This window comes from Acinonyx jubatus, chromosome B3 (genome assembly GCF_027475565.1).
Source record: "Acinonyx jubatus isolate Ajub_Pintada_27869175 chromosome B3, VMU_Ajub_asm_v1.0, whole genome shotgun sequence".
NCBI classification, from domain to species: domain Eukaryota; kingdom Metazoa; phylum Chordata; class Mammalia; order Carnivora; family Felidae; genus Acinonyx; species Acinonyx jubatus.
In genome coordinates, this window is record NC_069386.1 from 23,567,648 (window position 1) to 23,593,629 (window position 25,982).

Below are 25,982 nucleotides of genomic sequence, written 5' to 3' on the forward strand. Positions count from 1 at the left end.
TCAGTTTTAGCAATTTTTATTTCTTCCTGACTAGTTGTTAGGTCTTTGATATCTGTAACAAGTGACTCTCTGGTGCCCTCTATGTTTTTTTCAAGCCAAGCTAGCAGTCTTATGACTGTTGTTCTAAATTATTGTTCAGATTTGGGGCACCTTGGTGGCTCAGTCGGTTAAGTGTCCAACTTCAGCTCATGTCATGATCTTGTGGTTCATGGGTTCAAGCCCCACATCAGGCTCTGTGCTGACAGCTCAGAGCCTGGAGCCTGCTTTGAATTCTATGTCTTCCTCTCTATCTGTCCCTCCCACACTCACACTCTGTCTTTCTCTTTCTCTCTCAAAAATAAACATTAATTGTTTAATAAATAAAATAAATAAATTATTATTCAGATTTATCACTTACATCTGTTTTGAGCAAGTCCCTGGATGTGTTTTTTTCTTGACCTTTCTTTTGGGGGAGAATTTCTCTGTCTTGTCATTTTTTTATAAATTTCTGTGTCTGCATGTTTTTAATGCTTGTTATGTTTCCTGCACCTGAGAGCACTGCTATATTAAAAATGGCTTATACACTGTCCAGTGCCTGTCAGTTCAGGAAGTGTTTCTGGTGCATGCTGTGTGCGCTCTGCTGATGTGTTTTAGCTACTCTTCCCGACTGGTCAGTCCTCTGCAGATATCCTCCTTGCTTGCAGTGGTAGGGTTCAACACCCCAATCTGGGACCCAGAAAGGCATGGGACCCAGAAAGACATGGACCCACTCTACCCTCCAGAGGAGATCCCTACAGCACTGTGCTTGGCACTGTTCTGTCTCAGAAAATCCATTGCATGGCCACACAGGTACCTGGAGCTTATGGTGAAACACAGTAAAAAGCTGCAGCCACTTTATCTGCCCTCTGCACACACCTGTGTACCCTGTGGTTGAATGGTCACTTAAAGGCACCAGCCAAGTCTTTTGTCCTTGGAGAGGCATTATACCCTCTTTCAAATGCTCTCCAAGAAGGGTAACTTTCTCCCTCAGTTCAACCAAAGGGATCCCCACACCACACTGTCTGATATCCACTCCTGGGCTTCCCCTTTTTTCTCCCCAGGAAAACCACAACCAGCCTGGATACACTCCAGCAAATGGTGCAGACTTTGAAGAACTCAGAAATTGAGTTCCACTGTTTATAAAAGCTTGTAATAGTCAGTTTTTCACTATTCCCCCATCAATGGTTTTGAGGGAGTGCTTTTCTTGTGAAAACTCAATGCATTGCTCTCTCTCACTCTGTTTCCTTCTCCTCTCTGCAAAAATGGCTCCTACCCTTCTACAGCACCACACCTTTTCTCTTCCCCAATTCCCTTCTCTGCACCATATACCTGCCACATTGTCTCCCTAAAATTGTGCAGAATGTTCTCTTAATCCTTAAATCAATTTTTTAGGTGTCCAATATGATTTGATGTTGATCTAGCTCTGTTCAAGTGATGAGACTAGATTTGGGTCCCCCTACTACACCACCATGTTCTGCACTGTGATTTTATAAGTTTTTTAAAAAATTTTTTAGAACGTTTATTTACTTTTGAGACAGAGACAGAGAGAGAGAGAGAGAGAGAGAAAGAATGAGAGAGAGAATGAGTGGGTGACAGGCAGAGAGAGAGGGAGACACAGAATATGAAGCAGGCTCCAGGCTCTGAGCTGACAGGACACAGCCTGACATGGGGCTTGAACCCACAAACTGTGAGATCATGACCTGAGCCGAAGTCAGATACTTAACCAACTGAACCACCCCGATACCCCAAGTGTTTTTAGATTATTTTCTTTTTTTTTCAAGATTGAATAAAATCTATTGATTCATATTAAGTTCACTTAATATATTCCTCTTATGTCAAGACTAATAATGAGACTATCCTGAGATTTTTATATCATTTTCATTTATAAAGTTTCTCTCTCTCTTTTTTAAGATTCTTATTAGTTATGTGACATTGGCTTAATTTTATTTTGTTCCACATATTTTTTAGTTATAATATGAACATGTTTATCATCACTAATTTTAAATACTTGTTAGACAACTAAATCCTTGTTTTAATCTTTTATTGGTATATGTTTATTTTATGTTCTCATTCTATTTATACTGTGAAGCATTAATAATCTGGTGAGCCATTCATGCTGTCTTTTTTTATTTCCAGAATTTTTTTCTCTTTTCTTCTTAATATAGTATTTAAAACTATCCAAGCAAATTAATTAATAAAGTTAAATTTAAATTTAGGTAAACAGTGAATCTTACCATCTTTTGCTTGGTTGAAAAATAGTCATTATTCTCCTATATATACATATATATATGTATATATGTATATATATACACTTTATTACTATATAGTTCAAGGTGGACAGAGATGGGTTTCATATAATATATGACATGAAGAAGCACTTCAGGCATAGTTAGGCCAAAACATCCTCAAGGGCCAGTGGGAATTCTCACATCGGTAAGCATTTTGTCGTGAAGATACTGGAATACCTCTCAGGGTATTGTAACACTTCAGTGACAATGAGCCTCTGGTTAGTCTACTTAGAAATGTGGTCACCAGTGATTCTGGTCTCCATGATTAATTTAGTGTTGATCAATGTCTCTTAGTATAACAGAATCCTGAATTCTTAGTGCATGCCATGTATCTCATTATAATGTTCCCTTTTATAAGTGTGCCTGGATAAATGATGACTCCACAAATGGATTTTGTTGGAATATGAACAAAGTGAGTAACAAAAATTAATTTTATGAGCTGAGGTCTAGTCCATGAATCATGCTGAGTAAAAATGTGGAAAGGAATTCAGTTTGGTCAGCAAATGTTATTTTAAAAAATGCTATGGTATTGTAAAACAAACATGCTGGCATATTCTAGAGGAAATGAGTTGTAAAAAGATGTATATAACCAACTGTGGGATGATATAACTACTCTTTGTGTACTTGACTGCCAGTGTTTACACATGTGTCATAAGTAGACCCTGGGGAACCACCACATAAATAATGAGTCCCATGAGAAATGTTTGTGACTACATTTAAGTTATTCACATGTTTGAGCTGCTAGAAACTTCTGAGTGATGATGGGTGTCTTTAGTGAGCTTAGATTGTCAAAATCCAAAGATATTATGAAATTTTACTTATCATTTTCTATTAAGTAAAACAATGTGTGTTTCAAGAGTAGGCACTCTATGTTGAATCCTCACAGTATATTTTAATTTCGTTGTCAACCCACATACTAGGATTGGAACAGTTGATTACATATTGTTTTCTTTGTTTTTTTCTATGATCTAAGCAAGAAATTTCATATACTTTTGAGTGATGGCTTCAACTACATGGTAGATTAAACATTTTTATATGTGAGACAGTTATATTTTAAAGTCTTGTATTCTTACATGAATTACATTAGCCTCTTTCATTTATTATAAATGGGTTTCTAATGTGTGTAGACAAACACCATAGTTATAATAAATCATTTCTCAGTGAATTTACTGGGGAAATTTTTAGGCAAATATCTTAGAAAAAATTATTTCTGTACTGTTGAGATCAAAATTGTGAGCATAACAATTGTCATCAGATGGCCCAATGAATATCCATGAAGAATTCTTATAATTTTTTATAACTAAATATTCCATTAGGAAAATTTTGTTTTGCAACTTCTCTAACTTCCTATATACTTTGTAGATAGAGTGTAGTATCAGAATTCCATGGAATCTCATCACTGCACCAATGAAGTGCTGATTTTGAAGTGATTCCTTATCTGGGAAGGGAAAAAACAATATACTCCTAATTTTAACGCCAAACTTGTAGCAAATTTATGTATCTCTGTTGTCTTATTATTTTTTAAGTAACCCAAATTTAATTCAATTAGTGTATAGTTGGTTAATACAAACTATTATTAGCATTAATAATTGTGGGAATATGTGAAGTTTCAGTCTCCTTTATTTTTCAGATTTTACTCTTTCTTCTACTTTGAATAACCAGAAATATCCTATAGTAATAATAAATTAGTGTATTTTTACAGAAAGGTACATAGTGAGTACTCCTGCCTAATGCAACTTTGACAAATGGTCATATATGCCATTCATCTTTCCACATTTATACTTTTTAACCAAAGTAGGTGTGGGCCAAAAACTAGGTTTCATATATATGAGTTTAATCCTTCTCCTTGATGTATGACATGAGAGAAACTGTTGGGAATAATTCTGCCTCCCATCCTCAAGGGCCAGTGGGAATTCTAACATCAGTAATCATTTTGTCCTGAAAGTGCTGACATTTCTCTTAGGGAATCATAATACTTCAGTAACACTCCAATAATACTGGCTACTCTGGTCAGCCATGGGGCTGGGTAAGCATTTCTCAGGGTGATAGAATCCTGAGTTCTTGAGTGTCTGTCACATATCTATTCTAAAGATCTATTTTATAAATATGCCCATATCAATAAAGACTTCAAAAAAAAAGTGGATCTTATATACATCTGAAGAAAATGAATAACAAGTCACTTCTATGAGCTGAGCTCCAGAATAGGGACCATGCAAGGCTAAAACTGTGTAAAGAATTCAGCTGGTCAGGTAGTAGTACCAACAGGGTACTTGAAAGCTAACCTGACTACATATTAAGCAAAGTTAATTGCAGTTAATTATAGTTGTCTATAAATATCTAATTGTTGGGTAAAATGATAAAATTCTCTTTGTTTCACAGGTAGCATCCATATACTCATACTAAACAGACCATGTAAAACAAGCACATGAGTAATTATCTCAGTGGAAAATGGTTGTGCCTATGTAGGACATTCATGCTATTTACTTAGATGCTACAATATGCTTAATAAGAAGCAGTCTATTGATGTCAATTAGATAGCTTATTTGAAGAATTTATGACTCTTATTTGGCATTTATCTATTAAATAAAATAAACAATTGGTAATTTTAAAGTTGGTTTTATTCCTGTGAATGTTTTAGAGTGTTTTAATTTGATTGATGTTGCAGTCACAGGAAGTGGAATAGTTGTTTTTTGCTATCAGCCAGGAGGCAATTTTCTAGACATTAGAGTAAAGCATTCAGGTAGATGCTACATAAAACATTTTAAAATCATGAAATAATTAATTTCCAGTTCTTGGTATTCAAGGTAGATCTCATTTGCTAATATTTCCCCAGCCAATTTTATATGTATTTAAATGTGGATTATAGATCCACAGCTAATATCATCCTCAAATAGAAAAAACTGAGAGCTTTTCCCCTAAGGTCAAGAACACAATAAGGATGTCCACTCTCACCACTGTGGTTCAAGATAGTACTGGAAGCCCCAGTCTCATCAATCAGACAACAAAAAGAAATAAAAGGCTTCCAAATTGGCAAAGAAGAAGTCCAACTTTCACTCTTCATAGTTGACATGACATTCTATGTGGAAGACCCAAAAGACTCCAAAAAACTGCTAGAACTGATACACGAATTCAATGAAGTCACAGGATATAAATCCAATACAGAAATCCATTGCATTTCTACACACCAATAATGAAGCCGCATAAAGAGTAATCAAGGAATTGATCCCATTTACAATTGCACCAAAGCCATAAAATATCTAGGAATAAACCAAACAAAGAGGTAAAGGATATATATGCTGAAAACTATAGAAAGCTTATGAAAGGATTGAAGAAGACACAAAGAAATGGAAACACATTCTTTGCTCAGGAATGGGAAGAACAAATATTGTTAAAATATCTATACTACCCAAAGCAATCTACACATTTAATGCAATCCCTGTTAAAATAACATCAGCATTCTTCACAGCTGGAACAAACAATTCTAAAATTTGTATGGAACCAGAAAGGACCCCAAAGAGCCAAAGTAATGTTGAAAAAGAAAACCAAAGCTGGAGGCATCACAATATGGAGGCAAACCATAAGCTGTAATCATCAGGACAGCATGGTACTGGAACAAAAACAGACATAGATCAAAGGAACAGAGAACCTACAAATGGACTCACAAATGTATGGCCAACTTCAACAAAGCAGGAAAGAATATCCAGTGGAAAAAAGTCTCTTCAATGAATGGTGCTGGGAAAACTGGGCAGATACATGCAGAAGAAACTGGACCACTTTCTTACACATACACAAAAATAAGCTCAAAATGGATGAAAGACCTAAATGTAAGATAGGAAACCATCAAAATCCTAGAGGAGAAAACTGGCAGAAACCTCTTTGACCTCAGCCACAGCAACATCTTACTATCCATATCTTCATAGGCAAGGAAAACAAAACCAAAAATCAACAATGGGACCTCATAAAGATAAAAGCTTCTGCACTACAAAGCAGTCAACAAAACTAAAAGCCAAGTGATGGAATGGGAGAAGATATTTACAAATACCTATCAGATAAATGGTTAGTATCCAAAATCTGTAAAGAGCTTATCACACTCATCAGCCTCCAAACCCCCAAATAATCCAGTGAAGAAATGGGCAGAAGACATGAATAGACACTTTTCCAAAGAAGACATCCAGATGGCTAACAGACACGTGGAAAGGTGCTCAACATCACTCATCATCAAGGAAATACAAATCAAAACCAAAATGAGATAGCACCTCACACCTGTCAGAATGGCTAAAACAAACTCAGAAAATAGCAGATGATAGCGAGGAGTCAGAGAAAAGGGAAAATTTTGCACTGTTGGTGAGAATGCAAACTGGCGCAGCCACTCTGGAAAATAGTATGGAGGTTCTTTTAAAAATTAAAAATAGAACTACCCCAGAGCACCTGGGTGGCTCAGGACTCTTGGTTTCGGCTCAGGTCATCATCCCACAGTTCATAATATCAAGCCCTGTATCAGGATCTATACAGACAACATGGAGCCTGCTTGGAATTCTCTCTTTCCCTCTCTCTCTGCTTCTCCCCCCTCTCAAAATAAATTTTAAAACATTCAAAAAATAGAACTACCCTACAAACTAGCAATTGCACTACCACATATTTATGCCAAGGATACAAAAATGCTGATTTGAAGGGGCCCATACACCCCAATGTTTATAGCAACTCTGTCCACAATAGCCGAATTATGGAAAGAGCTCAAATATCCATAGACTTATGAACATATAAAGGTGTGTGTGTGTGTGTGTGTGTGTGTGTGTGTGTGTGTGTAATGGAATATTGCTCAGTGATCAAAAATAATGAAATCTTGCCAAATGAAACATCATGGATGGAACTAGAGTGTATTATGCTAAGTGAAATAAGTCAGAGGTAAATATATGATTTCACTCATATGTGGAAATTAAGAAACACAACAGATGAACATGGGGAAAAGAAGAAAAAATAAGATAAAAACAGAGAGGGAGACAAACCATAAGAAACCCTTGAATACAGAGAACAAACGTAGAGTTGCTGGAGGGGGTTGGGTGGTGGAATGGGCTAAATGGATGATGAGCATTAAGAAAGGCACTTGGGATAAGCACTGGGTGTTATATGCAAGTGATGAATCACTGAATTCTACTGAAACCAATACTACATTATATGTTAACTAACCTGAATTTAAATTTAAAAAATAAAGATGGATTATAGTTATAATGAATGATCCTAAGGGGAATAATTGGCGAAACATTGACCTCAGTATCTTCTAAATAAAAGATGACTTCTGCTTCAGGAGTGACTATAATTTTCTTGTAATGTAGGTTGTCACGTGCATATCTATGGTTAATTCCTTGTAACCTGTTAATAGTAAACTTTCAATTAGGAAGTTTTTATTTTCAACTTCCACAATTTACTCCAAGCATAATAGGTTGGAAATTACATTGGAATTGCTTGAAATTGTTCCTGCCACACCATTTGAATTGCTGATGTTGTTACTTGTACAAATTTCCTCTTCTGGAAATGTTCAGAACACTGATCTCCAGGGTTAACATTGCAATTTTTAATAAATTTATTCTTCATGAATCATTTTTATTTTTAACTTTTGATTTAAATCTAGGTTAGATAATATATGGTGTAATATTAGTTTCAGGTGTACAATATAGTGATTCAACACTTCTACACAACACCCCGTGCTCATTGCAGCAAGTGCACTCCTTTAAAAACACTTTTTAACTATCAATAATGTAATTGGTTTTGCAAAAACTCTATGAATCCAACAAATGTGAGGTTTAATAACTTGCTGAGCCATCTGAGGCTTCTGTCTCATTTCTAATAATATCAGAAAAATCCTAGTAGAGTAATCAATTAGTATATTTTACATGCAGGTACATGATGAACCATCCAGTCTTTTCCACGGTTGACAAATGGACATGTATACTTCTAATATTTCCATATTTTTACTCTATTCCCACAGGTTAATGTGAACCAAAACCTTGGTTTCATATGAATAAAAAGTATCTCCTTCCTCTTGCGATGTGACAAGGAACAAAGTATTGGGAATAATTCTACCATCTCATCCTCAAGAACCAGTAGGAATTCTACCACCAGTAAGCATTTTGTCCTGAAGATATTGACACTTCTCTCAATACACTGTAACACTCCTATTACGTTATGACTCTGCCTGTGCCCAGATCATTAACTGTGATGACTGGTCTCCATGATTAAATACTATGGTTTAGTGTGTCTTGGGGTGAAATAATCTGGGGTACTCAATGTCTGTCATATATGTCAGGATCAAGATTTTTTTTAAGTGTGCCTGGAACAATGATTCTAATTGGAATCTGAACAAAATGAGTGAGAAAGTCACTTCTGTGAACTGAAGTCCAGCACAAGACACCATACTAGGCAAAAATGTGGAAGGGGTTCAGTTTGGTCAGCTGGTGTTACTAATAGGCCTATAGTAATTGAATTCTATCCTGATTGCATACATTAAGGATAATGAACTATACAGAGATCTACCAATTTCTGATTTAGGAATAACATGACAACTCTTTGAGTGCCTGGCTGGCAGCATCCATATATTCATAGTAACCAGACCCTGGAGAACCAGAATGTGAGGAGAGAGACCAGTGGTTATGCCTACCCTTGAGCCATTCACACATTTTTCTTACATGCCAAAATCTTCAGAGTGAGGAGAAGTTGATTGAGACCAACTAGGTAATTAACGTAAAGGATATGTGTGTTTACTGATTTATGTTTTAAGTAAAAGAAATGTGTAAATTGAAGAGTAGTTTATATTTGTCAAAACTTCTTAAAGCATGTTTTAATCTCCTTGCTGATGAAATCACAAGAATTGCAGCACATTTTTCCCTCTGTCACCCTAATAGACATTTGGGCTGTGGACCTAAGTAGATGCTGCACTAAACATTTTTAATTATAAAATGATTACATTTTTAATTCTTGGTGTTTTAGGTAGATTTTACTGCCTAATATTCATATTTTGTTAGTAAGCTTCATAGTTAACATTGAAGGGAACATCCAATTTTATTATTTATTTATTTTTGGGTTTTTTGGGGGTTTTTGGTCTCTTTTTTTATTATTATATGAAATTTATTGTCAAATTAGTTTCCATGCAACACCCAGTGCTCATCCCAAAAGATACCCTCTTCAATACCCATCACCTACACTACCCTCCCTCCCACCCCCCCATCAACCCTCAGTTCTCAGTTGTTTTTTTTTTTTAACGTTTATTTATTTTTGAGACAGAGAGAGACAGAGCATGAACAGGAGTGGGGCAGAGAGAGAGGGAGACACAGAATTGGAAGCAGGATCCAGGCTCTGAGCCATCAGCCCAGAGCCCGACGGGGGGCTCAAACTCACAGACCGTGAGATCGTGACCTGAGCCGAGGTCGGACGCTTAACCGACTGAGCCACCCAGGCGCCCCAGTTCTCAGTTTTTAAGAGTTTCTTATGCTTTGGCTCTCTCTCCCACTCTAACCTCTTTTTTTTTTTCGTTTTTTTTCCTTCCCCTCCCCATGGTTTTCTGTTAAGTTTCTCAGGATCCACATAAAAGTGAAAACATATGGTATCTGTCTTTCTCTGTATGGCTTATTTCGCTTAGCATAACACTCTCCAGTTCCATCCACATTGCTACAAAGGGCCATATTTCATTCTTTCTCATTGCCACATAGTACTCCATTGTGTATATAAACCACAATTTCTTTATCCATTCATCAGTTGATAGACATTTAGGCTCTTTCCACAATTTGGCTATTGTTGAGAGTGCTGCTATAAACATTGGGGTACAAGTGCCCCTATGCATCAGTACTCCTGTATCCCTTGGGTAAATTCCTAGCAGTGCTATTGCTGGGTCATAGAGTAGGTCTATTTTTAATTTTTTGAGGAACCTCCACACTGTTTTCCAGAGTGGCTGCACCAGTTTGCATTCCTACCAACAGTGCAAGATGGGGGGACATCTTAGTTTTAATGCCTGATGCTGATGGAGGCCATTTGGGGAAACTTTGAGACCAAGGTCTTATGACCTTCAATGCTTCCCTGTTTCAAGTACTGAGCATAAATTTTGTTGTTACATAGATAGTCACGTGACTATAGTTTATTTTTTATAATTTGTTATTAATAAATTTCCAATTATGGTGGTTTTGTTTGTCAAAGTTTCTAATTTCCCTGTATATTTTTTATAGATTTAGAGGTGATAGTGGAATTGGATGGAATTCCTATTACTGCTCCAATGAACTACTGATTTTGTTACTTGTTACCAGCTCACTTCTATGGGAATAATCAGAATAGTGCACTCCAGAGGTAACATTGCATGTTTAATAAAATTTATTATTTATTATTATTTACATTCTATGATTTATCTTTAGCAAACAAAATTACAAATGATTTTGAGAATCTGTTAATACAAACAATGTGAGGCCTTTATAACCTTGGTCATCTGAGGATTCTGTGTACTTCCCCCCGCCCCCAGAATTTGTATGCTTCTTCTATTAAATAATATCAGAAGATCTTACTCGAAAGATAGTATTATATATACTTATGTATAGTAAACCTCTTGTGTTGTACATGATACAGATGGATATGTATGCTTCTCATTTTTCCCTAATTTTATTCTATGCTAGCAGATCAACATGGACTAAGAACTCAGTTTCATATAAAATCTTTTATTTCTTCCCCTTGAGACATGAAATGAAAGTGTTAGGAAAAATTCTGCCTCCCATCCTCAAGCGTCAGTGGGAATTTTCTTGCTGGTAAGCATTTTTCCCCGAAGATGCTGGCATTCCTCTCAGTGAATTATAACACTCTAATGATAAGAATTTGGCTAAGTTAGTTAGTCATGAGGCTGGGTCCTTGACAGTAGTGGCTAGTCTCCATAATTGAATAGTATGATTCAGTGTGTCCTAGTGAGACAATCCTCATTTCTTAATGTCTGCCTTTTTATATCAGGATCAAAATCCCTTTTGCAAAGGTGCTTGGATCAGTGATGACTTCAAAAATGGGTCTTGTTGACATCGGAAGAAAATGAATGACAAAATCACTTCTGTGAGCTGAGGTCCAGCACAGGGACCACAATGCTAGACAAAAAAAAAAATGTGGAGGAGAATTCAATTTGGTCAGGACATAGTACCAAATAAAAAAGACTATAGCATTGGAAAACTAGCATGCTGATGAATGCTAGTGGAAATGAATTGTACAGAGGGAATAAATAACTATTATGGAATGACATGGCAACTCTGAGTGCTTGACTGGTAGCCTTCATAAGCCCACAGTAAACAGACTGTGGAGAACCAGCACATGAGTAGTGAACACTGTGAGAAATAGTTGTGCCTACACATGAGCTATTTACACCATTTCTTTAGTCATAGTCATTTGTGAGAATCAACATGTTTAGGTCTTATTAGATAGTCAATTAGAAATTATTCATTTTTTGCTAGTCATTTATCTCTTAAATAGAATAATTATGGGAAAATCGAAGAATAGATTATATTTATTGGATGATCTATATGTTTTAATTTGCCTGCTAGCCCAGTTGCAGGGATTAGAACTTTTTTTTTCTTTTTCTTGTCACTCAGGAAGAAATTTTCTAGATATTTCATGATAGATTAAACTAGGTATTTCATTAAACATTTTAACATGAAATTATTAAATTTCTAATTATTGAAGTTTTATGTTGATATAATTGGCTAATGTTTATATTCCATCAATGGGTTTATATGCATAAAGATAAGTTATAATCGTAGTGAGTAATGCTGGGGGTGCTCTGGATCTAATACCTTGAGACCGATGTATTAGAAATTTGACTTTCTCTACCACCTTTTCTGAGGAAAAGCATAATTTTTCTAGTTATGTAGTCAAGGGAATATATGGTTAATTCCTTAACTACCTCTCATCAGTAACCATTCAACTGGGAAGGTTATTTCACAACTTTTTAAATTTCCTCTGTGCTTTTGTAGAATGGAATAATTTTATGAATGTCATAGAATACTCACCATTGTAGCAAAGAAGTGCTGATTTTGTCATTTTTATCTGTTCCTTTTCTCTGGAATGGAACAAACCAGTGCACTCCAAGGGTTATAATCAATTTTAAATAAATGTACTTTTATGGCTTTTTAAGTAAAATACTTATCTGTAATTAAGTAGATAATTGGTTTTGTGAAGTAGCTGTTAATCCAATGTGACTTCTTAATTATCAGTGAGCCATCCAATATTTTGTCTCTTTTATTTCCAAGATTTTTATGACTTCTCTTTTTGAATAACAACAGAAACGTCCTAGTTAAGTAACATGAGTTCTTTTGATATGAAGGTGTATTATAATCCTTTCTGTGTTATGAATGTTTGACAAAAGGATGTGTATACACATCTTTCCATATTTTTACTCTGTTTCCACAGGTTGACAAGAACACTAGCTGGGTCTCATATGAGTTTATTCCCTTTTCTTGAAAGAATTCCAACAGGAATTCTAACATTAGTATTTTGTCCTGAAAATACTGGCATTCCTCTTAGGACATTCTAACATTCATATGACAGTAAAACTCTGATTGTACTAATCAGTTGTGAGATTGAGTCATTGATTGTGATGCCCAGTCTCCATGATTAAATGGTATAGGTGTGTCCCAGGGAGACGGAATCTGGAGTACTCAGTGTCTACCACATATCTTAGGATCAACGTCCCTTTTATAAATGTGGAATCTGAACAAAATGAGTGACAATCACTTCTGTGAGTTGAAGTCTGCTGAAGGATCCTGTAAGGCAAATACATATATTTGTCAGGTAGTAGTACAAGCCAGGTCTGTGGTATTTGAAACCTAAGCTGATTGAGTTGTACGGAGACCTATAAATATCTAATTTAGGAATGACATGGTACTCTGTGAATGCTTGGCTGGCAGCAACCATAGACTCATGATAATCAGACACTGGGGGACCAGCACATGAGACCAATGAGTTATGTTTTTGTCTACCCTTAAGCCAGTCACCTGATTTCCTTATATGCTGCAATCTTGTAAGGCATAGTCCATTGAGGTAAATTAGATAGTCAATTCAAAAGATATTAAGTCATTAGTTACCAATTATTTTTTTAGATAAAGGAAACGTAATGGAAGCTGAACAATGGTTTCTATGTATGAGAATGTCTCAGAGAGTATCTTAATTTGCTTGTTAATCCAGTCACAAGAATTCATAGTGTTTGATTTCTTGTCACCCAAAGAGAATTTTTCTAGACATTTGAGTGATGGAGTCAAGTACATACTGCATTAAATATTTTAAAAATTTTTTAATGTTTATTTATATTTTGAAAGAGAAAGACAGAGTGGAAGCAGGGAATGGGGCAGAAAGAGAGGGAGACACAGAATCTGAAGCAGGATCCAGGCTCCTAGCTGTTAGCATAGAGCCTGACACGGGGCTTAAACTCATGAACCATGAGATTATGACCTGAGCTGAAGTTGGATGCTTAACCAACTGAGCCACCCAGGTGCCCCTGCATTAAATATTTTTAATGGTGAAATTATTGCATTTCAAGTTCTTATAATTTTAATCGTTAATATTCATATTACTTTGGTCTGTTCATTTCTGTTTAAAGGGAGATCCTAGTTTTGATGAATGATGCTTAGAATTCTTTGGAGAAACTTTGACTAGGTCTTAGAACAAATAACTTTGTATACTATTCTATTCCATGGAACAAGTATACTTTTTTCTTGTCATGGTCAATGAATGTATGTAATTACTTATAACCTCTTATCAATAAACACTGAATATAAAAGTTTTTCTTTTTCAGCTCCTCTGATTGTCCTTGTGATTTGTAGGTTGGAAGTTAAGATAGTAATTTCATGGAATTCTTGCCATCTCACCAAAGAACAGTTGATTTTGTCACTTTTACCAGCTCTCTTATCTGAGAAGAAATGCAATGATGCACTCTCATGGTAGTTCTGAAAATTTGAGAAATGGTTGTGCCTACACATGAGCCATTTACACATTTGTCTGAGCTGCATAATTTTCTCAGTGATTATTGATTCCTTGAGGGCTGTTAGATGGTCAAAATTAAAAGAGATTATGGATTTTTGCCTTTCTTTTCTATGTTATGTGATAACAAATATATGAAAATTAAGCAGTAGGTATGCATTTTGTCCAAAGAATACTGATATTCTTTTAAGGAACTATAATGATCCAAATGACAGTGAGATTCTGTCTATGCTAGCCAGCTATTGATTGTGTTTGCTGGTCTCTCTGACTTCAAAACATGATCACAGTGTCCAGTGATGTCAGAATCCTTAATGTTTAGTTTATGTCACCTATTTCATGCTCATAGTCATGGTTATAAACATGCCTGGATAAATGATAGCATCAGTAATTTATCTGTTGGAATATATGGAAAACATGAGTGACAGAAGCACTATTCTGAAACTGAGTTCAAGACATATAAATGCTATATAACGAAGTTAGTGTTAACCTGAAATTATGATAATTTAAAACATACTTTATAAAGAGTAGGATGAGTCCTCAATAATAACTCAAAAATATTAAAAGAAGTACAAAGAATTTAAACAGTGTAATAGGAAAATACTTACTTAAAACAAAAGAAAGCAGCTAAGAATGAACATAGGAACCAAAAAGATGTAAGACATTAAAAAAAGAAAAATGGCAAACATAAATCCCACCCTATGACTATTATATTAAATTTAAAAGACAGAAACTGAAAGATTCCATCAAAAATTAAATAGCTATATATTATTTATGAAAGATACAATTTATGAAAGATACAATTTAGAATGAAATACAAAAACAGTTTGAAACTAAAATGATGGATAAAGCTGTATTACGCAAGGAATACCCAAAAAGGAACTGGAATGGCTATTCTGACATCAGAGAAAACAGACATTAATGTAAACTATTATTAGAAATGAAAAAGAATATTATATAGTGATAGATGGTTTAATTAATCAGATAGATGATAGATTGGTAGATGATAGATAGATAGATAGATAGATATAAAACATAATCAGCTAACCACAGTGCCTCAAATAACAAAGGAAAAACAGACATGGTTGAAAGGATAAGTAGATAGTTCAGTAATAATAACTGGACACTTTAGTACCTTCTTAATAATTGACAGACCAATTAGAGAATCAGTGTGGTTATAGCATACTTGAGCAATCTTACCAATAAATTTGATCTGATACACACACACACACACACACACACACACACACACATATACATACACACTCAGCAACAGCAGAAAACAAACTATTTTCAAAAACATCTGGAGTATTCTCCAGCATAGACCATATGCTACATCATACAACTAGACTCAATTAATTTAAAAATATTAAAATCATGTAAAGTATGGTCTATAGCCATGGGGAATTAAATTAGAAATCAAAACAAATAAATCTGGGAAATCACCAAATATTTGAAAATTAACATACTTCAAAGAACCAATTGGTCAAAGATAAAATCATGAAAAAAAAACTAGAAAACATTTAGAATTGAATGGGATACATAAAAAGAGATGCTTAGAAGAAAATTATAGTTTTAAAAAAAATTTTAAGGGGTGCCTGGGTGGCTCAGTCAGTTGGGTTTCGGACTTTGGCCCAGGTCATGATCTCATGGTTCATCAGTTCGAGCCCCACGTTGGGCTCTGCTGACATCTCAGAGCCTGGAGCCTGTTTTGGATTATGTGTCTCCCTGTCTCTCTGTCAAAAATAACCCTCCCCTGCTCACACTCTGTGCCTCTCTCTCTGTCAAAAATAAACATTAAAAATTGTTTTAAGTTTATTTATTTTGAGAGAGCACAAGCAAGTGAAGGGAAGAGAGAGGAAGAGAAAGATAATCTGAAGCAAGCTTTGTGCCATCAGTGCAGAGCCTGGTGCAGAGACTGATTCAGGGCTCAAATTCACAAAACGTGAGATCATGACCTGAGCCAAAATCAAGTTGGTGGCTTAACCAAATGAGCCACCAGGTGCCCTAGAAAATTTATAGTTTTAAATGACTATCAGAAAAGAGTAAATATAAAAACATCAAATAAATAACCTAAACTTCCGCTTTAAAAAATAAGAAAAAGACTAAACTAGAAAATCAAGTGAAAGGAAGTAAATAATAAATATTTGGGCAAAAATCAATGAAATAAAAACAAAACCCAGAATTACTAGGAAGAAAACCCATGAGACCAAAAGTTGGATTTCTGCAAAGATTAATGAAACTGACAAGCCTTTAGTTAGACTGAACAAGAAACAAAGTGAGAAGACATAAATAACTAGAGTTAGGAATGAAAGAGGGGCATCACTACTGACTGTGGACTCCATTAGAAATGTTATTTGTCTCGTGTTTTCTTGAAGGGAGATGGATATGGAGGAATCCAAGGTTTTAGTTGCACTTAAGACTCAGCAACTAAACACTGATACTTAGATTTCCATCGTCAACAATGGTTATCTCTGCAAATCTTCCAGAAGTTCCCTTGACAATATAATATCACTCATTCATATTTATCTATGTTTTTAGCCAATATTTAACTAGCCAATAATTTAATCTATTTTATGAGAACTTTTGTAATCACATCACATGTATACATTAATAATATGGTGAGTCCTGCATGATTTTCATTCCTGTGTATTCTAGAATTTTTGACATTTATGTGCTTAGCCCAAAGCATAAAGGCATAGTTCCTTTTTCAGGAATAAAGATTATATTGGACCAAAGTGAGATATGTGATTGAGAGAACATCTCTGAGCCCTCAGTAGTGTGTCCTGTTGAGTATGAGCATTAGAAGAGAATGGGAAACTACCCCAAACACATTTCATGATAAGCTGGAAGACTCTATATGCTTCCTACCTGTTTAGTTATTTTTCTCAAATACTATACACCATGATTCTCAACATAATTGATGTCATACTTCTGAGGTGAAAAGTAATTCTTGGGAGCAAAAGAAATCTTAAATATTATAGTGGTTTATGGCCCTCCAAACAGTCACCATGCACATACACACATAAGCAGATATACAGAATATTTGTGGTATTAAAATTGGTGGGGGGGAGGATTGAAAACTAGGGGAAAATGTCTAAAAAGGATATCCAATCACATGATAATAAAAAAAGGTTGAGACACACTGTCATACAAGTCTAAAGAAATTAATATATTTCTGTCATCTAACTGTGTAAGAATCAAGTGTAATAGAAGCCAGAGCAGTTGCTATACTTTGCCAAGATTTCCTCAGTAGTAACAGGCTTTGCAGAGACAGTAATTTTAGAAGATTGTGTTTCTTTTCCCATTTAGACTCACCTAATATCTTTCTCTTCCATGATACATTATCCTAACTTAGATATTAATACTTTTTGAAGAACTGTGTCTCTATGGTTCCTTTGAAGGGAAAGTCTACTTGTCTTCCATTAGGACTTTAAGAAAACTCTAACGTCCATATTCATGCATTTTCCAACAGCAATTTTCGGGACCAAATTTACTCTTAGACGAGAGAATTATGTATGCACAGTGATATACTATTACTCTGGCCCCAGGATTTATAAACCTTTGTTCAGCAGGAGCCAAAGTTCTATTGGAAACAAATTATCTAGAGCTACTAACATGTATGCCAATGTATGATGAAATATGTAGATCTTATAAAAATAGCATCTTTAAAATATCTGTAATTGAAAATTTAGGTAAGTTTGTTTTGGGGAAAATGTGTTTGAAAATAGAAGTATAAGCTCCTACATTATGATAAATGTTTCTAAACTTGTCAGGAAACAGGAAATGAAATAAGACGATATTACATCAGCAAGTTTATATTCTGAAGACAAAAGCATGTTTTAACAATTATGTTTTTTGCCTGCTTTTTTCTTTAATGTAAATTTTAAAATTTTATACCTTTACATAAAGCTAGTATTTCAAGATATTTTAATGGTTGACATGATGAAAAAGAAACCTAAATACATTTGATTAAAGTTGAGATATGGTGTTCTGCAGATGACTTCAGAAAGACATTGTTAGGACATTGCTTTAGGATACACACAATTCTTTATTTTTTACGGAGTAATCAGCAAATTTGAGATCAGAAAATCAAATGTAAGCCATTGTTCTGTGCAATTTTGAGGATACTCTGAATATATTAATGAAGTGTACTCTTCATTTTATAACACCTATACTTTATTGTTTTATTGAAGTTGTTTAAAACTGATGATTTACAGTATGAGCTTTCTTCACAATCATAGATAAAAATATTGTATTTATGAATTCTTTTATATGAAGAGTGGTTAGAACATTTATGATTCTTGCACAGGAATGTATCCTTTCACGAGATTATTGCTTTGGAGTAAATATTAGACTGTTATTATAAAAGAGATATTTAGTTTAATCCAATCCTTCCAAATATTTAGATGTTATTGACATGCATATTTTCTTTTAAAGATGGTCTTGTGAAAATTGATAAGCTAGAAACAATTTTCTTTTGCCAATGGAACTGTGGGAGCTTCTCTTGGACTTCATGAGATGGTAATAGAAAACCCATGTTTTTATTGAGATATATATATACACATATGTGTGTGTGTGTGTGTGTGTGTGTGTATATTTGATAACATTTAGCCTTAATAGAAAAAGAATATTTTACCTTGATAAAATAATTACTAGCCAGCCATTTTTTGGGTCTATTCAATGTCAGGTGGAAGGGAGAGCAATGCATGTTTGAAGGTTGTGCATGTGACACACAAGAACTTAGCAATATCCACTCTTTCCAGTCTGTATAACACTATACCCACAATTTGTGCATGTTTTATTGTTAAATTAGATTACATTTACATGTGTTTGTGTAATATTTAAAAAATATATATAGTTTATATGTACATATAGGTAAAATTTATACTATGTATGCATATTTTGTCTTAAAATGTTATTTTTCCTCTTGTTTTCCTCTGCCAGGTAATGATGGGGCCTAAAAGGGAAGAGAAATTGTCTATGCCTTTGCCTTTCTTGAATTCTATCTCCAGAGAGTAAGATAACAACTTAATTTTAAGTCAGTGATTCTCCATTCCTACCTGTGGTCTTTTGGACACCCTTGCAGGTATGACTGTATTATCAGGGAACATCATGTTTACTGGAAAAAAGCCCAAGATGGATAGGATCTGATAGATCTCCCTCTTCTTAAGCTTGATAACATTTGGTTGTAGCTAAATATTATTAAAAGCCCATCTAATATCCAGTTAATATTGGGCATTACAGTAACTAGGAGTTATAGCTGTGGGTATTAACAGGTATCCCTAAATGGAGGACTTTCTCAACAACCCTAAACCCTCAACAGTCCTAAAACTGTATCTACCTCTGTGAGACCATTTACTAAGTTACTTCTCAGGTCTTTATTTCTGTGCTTGATTCATCAAATGGGCTTTTAATTTCTTATGGCCTGACATTTTTAGTTTACTTTTGTGGTACAAGTAATTATATATTTCCAGGCATGGAATATGTTCTCAATAAACTTTTACTGAGAATAGATACATAAATAGATTATACTGAGTGATTTTGTAAGTAGCCTGGCCAAATAAGCAGAAAATAATAAATGATGGGGGGAAAAGAGACATAATGTTCAGTGGGATTCAGGCAATCCAGTCAATTTTGGAAATGCACAAGAGATAAGGGCTCTGATATAATATGCTTATACTGAAATGTATAGAGCTATGGTGCAGCTACGTACAGTTTCTGAGTTGTGTGAGAGTTAAGAAGCAGCTTCCAAATAAAATCAATAAAGAGTACCAAAGAATAACTTCCCAGCCTCCAGCTGAATTACTTTTTTCATTGGAAGTGTAATTTTTCATTTTTTTCCCCTCAGAAGATCACTTCTTGGGAATTCATTTGAAGTGAATGATACCAGTAAATCCTTGAAACAAGACTCTTCAGACAAAGGGGCTGTTGTCCAAATGCTACCCTCTGAAGGTAAGGTTTTTTTCAGAATATTCCTTGCTTTCTAGGGGCAACCATGTCTGGGCAGAAAATTAGATGTTAATTTTCTGAAGATTAATGACTTCTGGTTATATTCTAGTTGACTTCAAAGGCCAGAATGCATAGTGAGTTAAGAGATACAGCTTTTCTTATATACATTCATAGATTTTCTACATTTCAGTTAGTATAGTTATGGTTAATAAGAAAGATTTTCTTAACTTTTCTTATCCGATAAACTAAGCTCCTAATTGGCTGGATCCAATGTGTTAACAGAGTCAGTTTCATGAGATTCAGTGGTTCTCAAAAACCATTAGACTGGAGGGAAGACAACTATTTTCTTCTGAAATAATTGGTCAAATGAATGAGTGACCTAGAACTTTAAGAAGCCAATACAGAGGGAAAGAGATAAAAATCTGAGATAGTTGGAGGTGCCTATCACTTTTTAGCCCAGCAAGGAAGAAAAAGTAGCACTGATGTTTGATTTAGGGAGATTTAAAGTAATTTGTCTGGCCAATGTGGACCCAGCAGCTGAAAATGTGGCTTTCTGTGTGTCCCCTGGGTAGATTCATTCTAGGATATGTACAGGTAGAGTATATAAGAATTTCATAGCCCCCAATAAGCTCCTTAGAAAAGTCCCACAGCTTTGCCAATTTTCCCTCCTGTATCCTTGCAGGTGATGACCACAAATGTGAGGTGGATTTATTACTGAGGGTGCCATTACTTCTACTACAAGCTTCACCAAAACAATGATACAGTCTTCTTTATGCTTGGAGACTCGTCTCTTTCCTGTGTTGCAGTGGACACCTCCTGCAGATAAGAAATGCTTAACTGAGAAATGCTCATGTTGGGATATCATCGATGAGACTTTAATTTGGGCATGGTGACTGTTTCCCTTGCTGCCACTTGACTCAATCCCAGGAGCCTCAGTAGAGGAAATATTATTGCACAAGAATCTCAAAATGATGGAATTGCTCAGTGCTCCCATAAATATACATTTATAATTTCCATTTGCCATATGGTAAAATTTAAATATTGGATATATTGAAAAGAAACTACACAATTTTTTTTTCAAAACTTCAAAGTGTATCTAAATATCTAATATATAAATTAAGTTCCCTCCTCCCTCCCAATTCTACCCTCCCAAAGTTTTCTTCTATTAAGGGAGTTGTGTGCATTCTTTAAGTGGATAGATGCACACATACAATCACACAGACACATACACACAAACTATTTTGAGGGGTTCTGGAAGTAGGGCCATATTGTACACATTCTTCTGCAAATTGTCTTTCATTTAACAGTTTTAATACCCTTTTCTATTTCAGTAATACACATCTGTGTCATTTGTTGAATGACTGCACGACTGTTTTGTAGGTGAAATATAATTAAATGTTATAAGCATTTCTCATTCATAGATATTTATGTTAGCACCAAATTTCTGTGCAATGAAACTCCCTATCAATAATTCTGCACTTGTCTATTATATCATAATAAATTACTTAGCAGTTCAAATACTGGGATTAAGGATATGCACATTTCAAATTATTACAAGATTTCCTTAAAATGTGGTGACAACTTTATCCTCAAATGGCAATGAATGAGATTGCCAGCTTTCCCCACAACTTCACAGATAATGGATTTTATAAATATTTAATTTTTTTGCCAATGTGATAGCCCAAACTATTGTCTTAAACTGTATTTCTTTTGTTTTTGAGTTTGATCATTTTTTCATGTTTATTAGCCATCTGTATTCTTTAATTTCCTCTTTATGTCCAATTTTGGGGGTGGGGGTTTAGATTTCTGGTTTTGAAGAGCTCATTTATTACTGGGAGAATAAGCTTTGGATTGTGAAGCATTATAGACATTTTTATGCACTTTTATACTTCATTTTTGTTGTAAGAATGTGTATGATTGTTATATGTCCAAGTATAACCATGTTTGCTTTTATGGCTTCTGAGTTTCATGTCATTTTGGAAAAAATATTTATACTGATTTCATAAAACCGTTCACCTATGTTAACTTCTTATTCTTTTGTGTTTCTTTTATTCAAATTCTTAAATCATGAGAAATTTTTTTGATTTGAAATCTTAAAGTTGCCAAGTTATTTGCCATTACTTGCGATTATTTGCCAATAATTGCCCATTTATCTGTAATGCCATCTTGCACATATGCTGTATTTCATCTGTGACTGGCACCATTTTTTTTCTGTGGATATGTGTGTCTCTTCTTCTGCCTCCTGTCTCACGTGTCTTCTCGTTGGAAGAAATTACAGTTTAGACTGCAATTTCATCAACTTAAGTAAATTAATTTAGGGGGAATTGGTTTTTAGTAATATAAGTCTTCCTATCCAAGGACAAGGTATGTCTTTCTTTTTATTCAGCAATTTTAATTACTGCTAACATTTTCAATTTGTGATTTTTTTTCAGTTTATTTTCTTACTTGATATTTTTTCTAAATCTGAAAATTTTGTTTTGGGGGGGAAGGTGGTCACCTTACTCTTCTCATGACTTTTCAGATTTTGTCAAAGTACATACCAAATCATTTGCAAATACTGATCATTTTGATTCTCTCCTTCCAAGTGATCTTGATTTAATTATGTTGATAATGTTCACTGACTGGTACTTTCAGAGCACTTAAATGTGGAAATTTTACCCACCCTTGATTTAATCAAACCTTGGGTTTGACCAGTATATTGTTGCTGGTCTATTAACCAAAAAGACTCCAAGAAAGAACGATGATCAAGAAAAGCTGAGTGACTAAGTAAACTTACTGCAGCAAGGGAAAACACCACTTTGACAACGTTTAGTAGTGTTTTAAAAGTAAGCTTTGGGGTCTGGGTTGGTGTGGTTTGAGGTGGGTTTTTCAAAAAATGGAAATGGTTAAGAATGGACAAAATTTGGCATACAATAGTTTAAGATTGGTAAAAGAGTAACATGAGGTCCTTGATGGGAGTGTAGATAATCAAAATTTTTGTCTGATAAATAAGCTGTTTGCCTACATGAGTAAGATATTTTCAATAATAGAAGAGCTATAGTTTAGATGGGAAAACTGTCAATGTATTTATTGGTTTGTAGTTCTATCTTGTGTATAGGACTCTGCTAGGGGTGGTATCAGGTCCTAAACTTAATAGGTAAGTTATTTTTATTTAGGTGGTCTCAATCATTAATGCAATATTTGAATTTTAAATTTGAGATAATTTTGTGTATCATATTAGGTAAGTTTCCCACCTTTTATATTTTTAAGAAATTTCATCAAAATCAGGTGGTAATGTAATAAATGTTTTTTCCTAAAAAAATTGTATTATTCTTCAATTAAACTTTTATTATTGTGAAATAATTATATTATTGAAACTTTATTTTATTCATTGAATTAATAATTTGGTAAAAGTGTTTTGGTAAAAAATGTTTTGCTCTAAATTTACTACTAAATTATGAATATCTTAGTTTGATTTGGACTTTTTGCAAGTATACTATTAAATGAAGTTGATCCATAATTTTCTGTCCTATTTTTGTCATGGTTTTATATCAGATTTTCTGGTTGTGTTAAATTAATTTTGAGGATATTCTGTGCTATAGAATGGGTTGAAAACCTTTAGCATTAATATGAATGGCTAAGTGAACATCAATTAAATAATCTGAACTGTCCTTTCTTCTGGTGGTTTGAAGTAGAACTGAGGCTATCTATAAAATTTTCTCACTTTTTTCTATAGTGACTGTTTGTTTTATGTCTTGCATCTTATATTTAACTTGGTTTATCCTAGAACATCACAATCCAAGCAGATTTTCCAGCAAAGTAACGTGAAGTTATACAAAGGGTTCTTTCATCACTCTCTTAATTTCTCGTTTCAACTGATACCCATTTTCATTCCAGTTTTTGTTTGTTTTGCTATGCCTTTTTTTTTAAATGAAGTAAGTCTGACTCGTGGATTTTTAGCATCATTAGTTGATCCTTTTCTTCTCCCCCAATCAGCTTGTTGATACAACTTATCAGTGTGTTTTTTTTAACTGTTTTAATTTATTTATATATTTTTCTGTAGTTCTTTGCGTTTTCTAAATAAATTCTTAAACATGTATAATCCACTTATTCACTTGTTTTCTTTTGTAATGAAGATATATTCTATTGTGAATTTTATAAAACTACTCACTGTGAACACAGGGAAACATGCAGAGTATAAGGAGAAAAGAATGATAAACTTGCACCAGGAGCCCAGGTTCCACCATTATCAATAGTTTGCCAAAGTGTCTTCATGTTAATTATATACCCATGTAATTAGTACCTTATTCAGGAGGTAGAATATTTTTATTACTTGAGAACCTCCCCTATTGCCTCCTTCTAGCCACATTTAGTTCTCATAGGAAACAATGTTTTGATTTTTAGTGTTATACATTAGTTTTATCTGTTCTTGAGATTAATGTAAATGGAAACACACAGTATGTGTCTAGCTCCATCCACTCATCATAATCATATTGGAATTCATCCATGTTATTCCCAGTATCAGTAGATTTTTAAATTTTTCTTTCTAATTGCAGAAAAACATTCCATTGAATGGGCATATTTCAATTTGCATACCTATTCTCCTGTTGATGGTCATTTGTGGGTTTTTTTCAGTTTTTAGCTACTTTGAATATATTAGCAGATCTCTTCCGTAATTGCCTAAAAATGGAATGTGATTGATTATAGGATAGATTTTGTTTAACTTCATAAGGAACTGCCAAAATGTATATTAAATATTTGGAAGTATTTTAGACTTTCAGACAGTCTGTGATATTTTCAGCTAATATCCATCACTATTAAAATTAAATATCCTTATTCTTTTAAGTTTTACCTATTTCAGTGGGTGTGAGGTGGTACCTTATTGTGCCTTCAATTTTCAACTTGGTCACTTAAAAAGATAAACAATTTTTCATGAGGTTAGCTGCCAGTTATAAATCTTCTTGGTAAAATTTCTGTTTATTTTTCCAAATTTAACTTTTTATTTATATTTTGGTTAGTTAATATACAGTACAATATTGGTTTCAGAAGTAGAATTCAGTGATTCATCACTTACATACAAAACCCAGTGCTCATCATAACAAGCACCATCCTCAATACCCATCACCCATATAACCCATCTCCCACCCACATCCCTCCATCAACCCTCAGTTTTTTGTCTATCTTTAATCATCACTTGTGGTTTGTTTACCTTTCTTCTCTTTTATTCCCTCCTTCCCATATGTTCATCTGTTTTTTTTTCTTAAATTCCTCAGATGAGTGAAATCATATGGTATTTTTCTTCCTCTGATTGACTTACTTCACTTAGCATAATATAGTCCAGCTTCATCCATGTCATAGCAAATGGCAATATTTCATTCTTTTTGATGGTTGAGTAATATTCCATTGATATATATACCACATCCTCCTTATCCATTATCAGTCAATGGACATTTGAGCTCTCTCTGTAGTTAGGTTATTGTTGATAATTTGTCTATAAACATTGTGGTGTATGTACACCTTCAAATCTGTATTTTTGCATCCTTTGGGTAAATACCTAATTGTGCAATTGCTGGATCATAGGGTAGTTCTATATTAGTTTTTTGAGGAAACTTCATAATAATCTCCAGAGTGGCTCCAACTGTTTGCTTCCCACCAAAAGTACAAGAGGGTTCCCCTTTCTCTTAATTATTGACAGCACCCATTGTTTCTGTGTTGTTAATTTTAGCTATACTGACAGGTATGAGGTGACTTCTCATTGTGGTT

At 34.3% G+C, this 25,982-nt stretch overlaps 1 protein-coding gene across 1 annotated transcript in view; it reads left to right on the forward strand.

Annotated features, from left to right (window-relative positions):
• LOC113598046 (uncharacterized) overlaps positions 1–23,582 on the forward strand; it is a 41,063-nt gene extending 17,481 nt beyond the window's left edge. The window contains exons 6-12 of the mRNA XM_053225081.1: positions 8,293–8,425; positions 8,853–9,035; positions 10,520–10,637; positions 18,729–18,812; positions 19,236–19,377; positions 20,140–20,243; positions 20,923–23,582. Coding sequence (XP_053081056.1) covers positions 8,293–8,302 — 10 coding nt within the window. The 3' untranslated portion in view covers positions 8,303–8,425; positions 8,853–9,035; positions 10,520–10,637; ... (2 more) ...; positions 20,140–20,243; positions 20,923–23,582. The remainder of the gene's footprint in view (positions 1–8,292; positions 8,426–8,852; positions 9,036–10,519; positions 10,638–18,728; positions 18,813–19,235; positions 19,378–20,139; positions 20,244–20,922) is intronic.
• The last annotated feature ends 2,400 nt before the right edge of the window (positions 23,583–25,982 follow it).